At 49.7% G+C, this 8132-nt stretch overlaps 1 protein-coding gene across 1 annotated transcript; it reads left to right on the plus strand.

Moving 5' to 3' along the window:
* Positions 1 to 1203: 1203 nt before the first annotated feature.
* On the plus strand, positions 1204 to 2601 carry LOC107480562 (uncharacterized). Its single transcript, XM_016100717.1, has 2 exons — positions 1204 to 1869; positions 2071 to 2601. The coding sequence occupies exons 1-2, from the start codon at positions 1204 to 1206 to the stop codon at positions 2599 to 2601; spliced, it is 1197 nt and encodes a 398-aa protein (XP_015956203.1).
* The last annotated feature ends 5531 nt before the right edge of the window (positions 2602 to 8132 follow it).

The following is an 8132-nucleotide window of genomic DNA, read 5'->3' on the forward strand; positions in this document are numbered from 1 at the left end:
AATGGATATCATGATTCTGCGAACTTGTCTTTTTATAATTTTTTTTATTTTTCCTTTCATTTTATATTGGTCACACAGAAATAATAATAAATCAAGTATATAAATAAATAAATAAATAATCTATATTAGAATAATTATTTGTTATCACAGAAGTTCTGGCCCAGTCTAGCTGGCGCAATGTCCTGGCCTAGACGGCCGACCCGGCGAGCGCGTGACACCTGAATCGAGGGGAAGTGACACCTGAATCGAGGGGAACACTCGGACAATTTCTCTCCTCCAGCAAGGCACACGACAGCTGGGATGAAAATTTTTTTGGAAGGCAGGTCTGCCCCTATGAGACCCGCCTTAGGCACAGAATATATAAGGGGAGGGTCTACCCTTCTCCCACGGTACGTCACTAATTCTTCACTTTTACTGCCACCTTGTACAGATTCTGATTTGGGCGTCGGAGTCCCTTTTGCAGTTGGCTCCCCCCTTCTTCACCGCAACAACTCGGGAGGTCGCGTAGCCCTTTCACTCACCTTCCGGCGTCAACCCAGGAAGCCCAGTCACGTTCCAGCTTCCCGGATCCAAGTCCCCCATTTCCTTCACACTCTGTATACCTGACCCGTTCGATACCGACGAGACGAACATTGGCACCATCTGTGGGGATCTTGCTGAGGTGGCCTGAATGGACTTCCTGTTGGGCCTAGTGGAAGGACAAGGTGGAGGCGAGCCACGCGTAGAGGAGAACGCCCCCCGGACCAGCAGGGCGGCGTCTCTGGTTTCTTCCCGCGAACGCATGAGATCCCCTTTCGCGGGGGTGAGCTCCCCTCCCGTTCCCGAGAAAGGCGTCCTTTCGGAAGAACAGGAAGTGACAGTGCAAGAATAATGCAGGAGCTGCACCACTGGATGCAAAATCTGGAGAGAGAGTTGGCAGCCCGGGAACGCTACCACCCCGGCCCGAGCCAACCTCGCTCCCGGTCTCCTCGAAGGAGAGGGGAGGCCCGAGGAAGAAGCCCCCGGAGGCACCACGCCAGACGTACAACGGGATCCCGATTCCCCTCGACCCATGCAGAGTCGGAGAGCCAGGGGGAAAGCAGGGAAGTGCCGAAGAGATGATAAGACCCTATAATCTATACTCGACCCTTAGCAAGATGCATTGAGGAAGAAGACCGCGAAGAAAGCAGGGAGAGACCGAGAAGGCAACAAAACCCCATAATCATGGGAGCAACGCCTTTCCACTACACCATTCTCAAAGTCCGGCTGTCGAAACACTTCGACAAGCCAACGGACATGAGATATGACGGAACCCAGGACCTCCAGGAACACCTAACGGCCTTTGAGGCTAGGATGAACCTGGAGGGTATGTGTGATGAGGTGAGATGTCACGCCTTTCCCGTAACCCTGGCAGGACCGGCAATCCGGTGGTTCAACGCGCTCCCTCAGGGGTCCATGACGACCTTTGTGGACATAACCCGGGGCTTTCTAGCACAGTTTACCACACGTATTGCCAAGGCTAAACACCCGATCAACCTTCTGGGGGTAACCCAGAGAAGCGGTGAACCGACTAGAAAGTATCTGGATAGGTTCAACAACAAATGTCTAGAGATTGACGGCCTGACCGATTCGGTGGCCAACCTTTACCTGACGAACAGGCTGTTGAATGAAGACTTCAGGAAACACCTTACCACCAAACCTGTGTGGATAATGCAGGAAATTCAGAATGTGGAGAGAGAGTACATTAACGACGAGGAGGTCAACCAAGTGGTCGCAGCCAATAAACGGCAGCCCGCCTACCATCCTGCTCGTCAACCCGGGAACAGGGAGAGACCTAAGGAGCACTCCAAAGATGGAGGGCCAACTAAACCCTTCAAGCCGTTCCCCCGGGTAAGGAAGTTCACTAACTATACCCCTTTAACGGCCTCGATCATTGAGGTGTACCAACAGATAGTCGACAAAGGTATCTTATTGAATCCCCGTCAGCTCAAGGATAGAACTGGAGGGAAAAACAACCTCTACTGTGACTACCACAAGGGTTTCGGCCATAAAACCTAGGATTGCTTCGACTTGAAGGATGCTTTGGAACAGGCGATCCGTGAAGGTAAGCTGGTGGAGTTCTCGCTGTTCATAAGAGAACCCAAGAGACGAGAGCGTGACCGATCTAATGACGACAGAAGCCGAGTTGTGAAGCCAGGACATGAACCCGAAGAGGACAACGACCGCGGCCTCACTATTGTGAATGTCGTAGTCAAGAGAGACGCTGCACCGAGATCGAAGTTGGCAGCAAAGAAAGACACTAAAATCTTGGCCGTGTCATCAGCTAGTCATGCACCATGCCCCAAGAGAGTCCCAACAATATCATTCAGGCCGAAGGATCAATGGTTCCACGATGTACCGGAGAACCTTCCCATGGTAATAACAGCAAGAGTGGGAACTGGTTTGGTCAAGCGAATTCTTGTTGACACCGGAGCCGACTCGAACATTATGTTTCGAAATGTGTTTGATGCCCTGAGCCTCCAAGAAGCCGACCTGATAACTCACCAGCACGGGATGGTCGGCTTAGGGGATAATTTTATCAAGCCTGATGGAACAATCTCCCTCCTGGTCTCCATAGGATGAGGTCAAGGAAAGAGGTCTTTAATGGCAGAGTTTGTTGTTCTAAGGGACTCCACGGCCTACAACCTTATCTTGGGAAGGAAAACAATCAATGAGTTCGAGGCAGTAATATGTACCAAGTTGCTGATGATGAAGTTTGTGGCTGACGATGGGTCGGTGGGATCCATTAGGGGAGATCTGGAAACAGCGGTCGCGTGCGACAATACCAGCCTCTCCCTAAGTAAGAAGTCAAAAGAGGCATCCGGGGTTTTCCTAGCTGATCTGGATGCTATGATTGACAACAAACCGAGACCAGAGCCTGAAGGAGACCTAGAAAAGTTTAGGGTCAGTGAGTCGGAAGACAAGTTCACCTTTGTGAACAGAAACCTCCCCTATAACTTGAAAGAGCCGATGGTGGAGATGATTTGAGCAAATGGCGATTTGTTCGCCTGGACACCAGCTGACATGCCCGGGATCGACCCCCAATTCATGTCACACCACCTGGCTGTAAAGGCAGAGGCCAAGCCCGTAGCACAAAGACGAAAGAAAATGTCCCAGGAGAGAGCCGATGAGGTGGCCAAGCAATCGGCCAGCTTGTTAGAAGCAGGATTCATCCGAGAACTAGACTACTCGACCTGGCTGTCGAACGTAGTCTTGGTTAAGAAGGCCAACGGGAAGTGGAGGATGTGTGTAGACTATTCTGACCTCAACAAGGCATGTCCTAAGGACTCCTTCCCCCTCCCTAACATTGATGCTCTAGTGGACGCGGCCGCGGGGTATCATTTTCTGAGTTTCATGAACGCATACTCTGGTTACAACCAGATACCGATGCATCAGTCAGACGAGGAGAAAACGCTATTCATAACACCAGGGGGAACATACTGCTATAAGGTAATGCCGTTTGGACTAAAGAACGCATGAGCTACTTATCAAATGCTGATGAATAAGGTGTTCAGTAACCTTATCGGTAGGTCTGTAGAAGTGTATGTCGATGACATCCTGGTGAAGACCTCGTTGGCGACCTAGAAGTCCACAACAGAGGCTTAATCCTCTCAAGTGCGCTTTTGCCATGGAGACCGGAAATTTCTTGGGTTTCATGATAACCCAGAGAGGAGTCGAAGCCAACCCTGAGAAGTGCGAAGCAATCTTGTGAATGACGAGCCCGGGATGTGTTAAGGATGTGCAAAGGCTGGCAAGAAGACTCACGACCCTATCCTGATTTCTCGGTGCGTCAACGGCTAAAGCTCTTCTGTTCTTCAACTTGATGAAAAAGGAATAGTTTTCGAGTGGACCCCAACGTGCGACGAGGCCTTCAACCACTTCAAAAGCATAATCTCGACATCTCCAGTCCTCGGTAAACCCAGGGATGGCAAAAAGTTGTTCTTATACTTGGCAGTAACGGACGAGGCCTTGGCGGCCGTCTTGGTACGGGAAGAAAGGAAAATCCTGCAGCTGGTCTAATTCGTGAGCAAAGCGTTGCAAGGGGGCAGAGTTAAGATATAGTAAACTGGAAAAGCTGGCATATGCGCTCTTGACCTCGTCCCGAAGGTTATGGCAATACTTCGAGGGACACCAGGTAATCGTCAGAATGGATCAAGCGATCCGCCAAGTCTTGCAAAAGCCCGACCTGGTGGGAAGGATGATGACTTGGGCAATCAAGTTGTCTCAGTATGATCTGCAATATGAACCCAGACATGCAATCAAGGCCCAGGTGATGGCCAATTTCCTGGTGGAAGTGACGGGAAACCCTCACGAAGTACCGAGCACACGGTGGAAATCCCATGTGGACAGAGCTTCCAACCAAACATTTGGAGGAGCAGGGATCATCCTAGAGATCCCAATCAGAGTGGTATACGAGCAATCAATCAAATTCGAGTTCCCGGTGTCCAATAACCAAGCAGAGTATGAAGCCCTTATCGGTGGCCTACTCTTAGCAAGGGAAGTTGGGGCAACCAAAGTGGAGGTGTGCAGCGACTCTCAGGTCATCACATCCCAGATTAATGGAACGTATCAAGCCCGGGATTTCCTGCTGCAAAAATACTTGAAAAAGGTAAAAAAGATGAGCGAAGAATTCTATGAAGTCGCGGTGCAACACATTCCAAGGGAAAGGAATACCAAAGCTGGTCTCCTATCAAAGCTGGCGAGCACGAAGCCAGGGATGGGGAACCGATCTCTAATACAGGGTTTAGTGAAGGAACCAACAGTCATTTTACATATAACCCAAACAGCCGACATCTCCTCATGGATGGATCCGATTACTGACTTCTTAGAAAAGCGTAAGCTCCCTGATGACGACAAGGCTGCAAAAGCGCTAAGAAGAGAGGTGAGCCAAGTATACAATAATACAAGGCCAGCTATTTAAGAAAGGACTGAACCAACCTCTGTTGAAGTACCTACGCCACGACTAGACGGACTACGTGTTAAGCGAAGTCCACGAAGGGTGTTGCGGTCACCATATTGGGGGGGAGGCCTTAGCCCATAAGCTTGTCAGGGCCGGCTACTTTTGGCCCTCAATGATGTCAGATTTTCAAGAGTTTGTAAAGAAATGTAGGAAATGCCAGGAAAACGCCAACTTTCACAAAGCGCCAGCGGCGGAGCTGAGCATGCTGATGGCCTCCCGACCCTACTCCCAATGGGGAGTCGACCTATTGGGACCTTTTCCAGTCGGTCCTGGATAGGTCAAGTACCTAATTGTGGCCATCGAACATTACACCAAGTGGGTGGAAGCTGAGCCGTTGGCCAGCATATCCTCGGCAGACTGCCGAAGGTTTATGTGGAGACAAGTAATCTCCAGATTTGGAGTCCCTGAGGTCGTCGTCTCGGACAATGGGACACAGTTTACCAACAAAAAGTTCAGAGGGTTCCTTGACGGCTTAGGGATAAAGCAGAAGTTCTCATCTGTCAAGCAACCACAGACTAACGGCCAAGTCGAAGCGGCAAACAAGGTCATTCTGCAGGGCCTTAAGAAGCGACTTGACCAAAAGAAAGGAGCCTGGGTAGACGAACTAGCATCAGTCCTTTGGTCCTATCGCACAATGCAGTAGTCTTCCACCGGGGAGACGCCCTACCGGCTCACCTACGGGGTCAACGCGGTAATACCTGTGAAAGTTGGAGAACCGAGCCCACGACTACTCCTGGACGGAGTCGAGGAAGCCGTGAATAAGGACTTAGTTGATGAAAACAGAGAGATAGCCCACTTGTCAGAGACGGTGTTGAAACAAAGAATAGCCTTGCATTACAACGCCAAAGTGCTAAAATTTTTTTGAACCAAACGACATGGTCTTGCGATGTAACGATGTGGGGATGCCGACACCAGGAGAAGGGAAGTTAGCGGCAAACTGGGAAGGCCCGTACAGGATAAAGGAAGTAGTCGGAAATGGAGCCTATAAGCTGAAGCGACTGGACGACAGGAAAGTTCCGAGAACGTGGAATGTGGGAAACCTAAGGAGGTTCTACTTTTAGAAGCCTAGACATACCTGGCGGACAGCTGTTATCCCGATTTAGTAAGGCCCGTTTTGTTTTATGGTCACACTATATTTCCATTCATTGCTTACCTAAATCGCGACTTAGCATGATAAAATTATGTTTAGAATACACTAACTGTTCCCTTCTCATTTCCAAGTTAATGTTTTAATGCACTATTTAGATCACTTTGCCTTGTTAATTAACCAATTCGATAAGAATACGGCACCCCGGGACTGATCACCCCGGGAGCCATCGAAGTCGCAAACGCTACGATAAATGGCTACTAAATAAGGCCAGAATTCAGATACTTAAACATAAAAGCAACAACTCGGCTTCGTTTTTTGTCATGACAAATTGTTTCAAAGAGAAATAATTACAAACATAAAAGCCATAAGTCGGCTTGAGAACGTCAAAACGGTAGAACGGCAAAAGTTGTGCTTACAAGCTACCGAGCAAAAAACAAAGATCTAAAAATGGAGGCCACAATGGCCAAAAAACTAAAGTACAAACAATTCATTTCTTGGAGAGGTCGATAATTTTTCCATCCTTGATGGTCTTGAAGGCACCAACAGCAAACACATCGAATTCGGGAGCCAAGAGCTTCACCTAGGCCTTAATCGCCTTGTCAGTGGCCATGATGGTGTCCCTAGCCTCTTTCAAGGTCTCTTTATCCTTCTTCTTCAGAGCAGTAATCTCGGCCTTAGCAGCATCAGCCGAGGCCACCAAAGCAGCCAGCTCCTTTTCCAGCTCGGCCACCCGACCTTGCGTAGCAGTAACCTGGCCCTCCAGGGTGAGCTCACGCTCGAAAAGTCGGGTGGCCGCCGCATCAGAAGTCCACAATTTCTCCTCAGAAGTGGCTAGCTAGGCCTTCAAGGTGGTCACCTCTGCCTTCATCTTCTTCATAGACATAACAGCTCCGTGAAGCTTGCCCTCCAGGCTTCGGGCGCCAGCCAAAACGGGCTCCGCTTTTCTCGCTATCGCGGCAGCTCGGAGCAAAGTGCAATATACCCACTTGGTCTGGGAGGTAAGGTCCCCCACCATCGAATAACTCCTCAGTTCCCGGGAGAAGCTGGGCGTCAATAAAGTAACTGGCATCAAAGTTCTTCTCCATGACGGTGAGTGCTCCCTCTTGGGAAGAAGTCGACTTCCTCTTATTGGGGTTGTCGATGATAGTGACTTTTGGTCCCGCTCCCTCCCCCAAGGCATCTTCCACCGGGGGAACTGGGTTAGTGCTGGTTCGAGCAACTTCCCCCTGGGGAGCGCAAGATTGAACCTCGGGACTGGGAGCAGTCGGGGGATCGACGGCGGGGTAGTGGAGCTGTCCTCGTCATCCCCAATGAGGAATTTGGACATCAAGTAATCGAGACCAACCTGATCGGCAGCCATGGATACTGCAAAGTCAAAAACAAAAACACCAGTTAAAATCATGATAAAATGAAAATGAACAATAATAGAGGGTAGGGGTCAACGACCACCCGATGACTCACAAATGTAGGCTTTGCCCATCTCAGGATCCTCCATCAAGAGGTGGGGATTAACGTGATTCTTTCCAAACATAGCCAACAACACGTCGATAATATTTTTGTTTTCTGGGGACAACCCTTTATACGTCACTTTCGTGAATGCATTGGCCCCCGCCCCAAAGCTCCAGTAGGTCAGGATGCAGCGTTCCCCCCCCCCAGAGTTAGCCAGAAGAGATGCCGACCTACGGCGGAGCGAACCTTGAAGTACTTATCTTTGAAGCCATGGTAGGAATCCTCGAACAGGCCAAAGATCCTCTGACCTTGGGCTGATCGAAACGACATGAATCCTTTCTTGGCCCTTCCCTCTTTGGAATGATTTGTTAAAACAAAAAGGAATAAGAAAACCTCCATGGAGGCCAGTTACTCAAGATACTCGCAAACCATCTCGAAACAGCGGATAGAGGCCCAGCTGTTCGGATGCAGTTGAGACGGCGCCACGTCACACCGGTTCAGTAGCACCATTTGGAAGGGGGAGAAGGGAATGCGAATTCCCAAGTTGGTAAACATCGCCTTGTACATCCAAATCCAATCGGCAGCCCAGGGGGTGTGCAGGTTTAAATGACATAT

The sequence above is a fragment of the Arachis duranensis genome, chromosome 3 (assembly GCF_000817695.3).
Source record: "Arachis duranensis cultivar V14167 chromosome 3, aradu.V14167.gnm2.J7QH, whole genome shotgun sequence".
Classification (NCBI taxonomy): domain Eukaryota; kingdom Viridiplantae; phylum Streptophyta; class Magnoliopsida; order Fabales; family Fabaceae; genus Arachis; species Arachis duranensis.

Coding starts and splice junctions, on each gene's coding strand:
- LOC107480562 (XM_016100717.1), top strand. CDS start 1,204: ATGGGAGCAACGCCTTTCCACTACACCATTCTCAAAGTCCGGCTGTCG. Junction 1,870..2,070: donor CCTTCAAGCCGTTCCCCCGG/GTAAGGAAGTTC, acceptor GCTTTGGAACAG/GCGATCCGTGAAGGTAAGCT.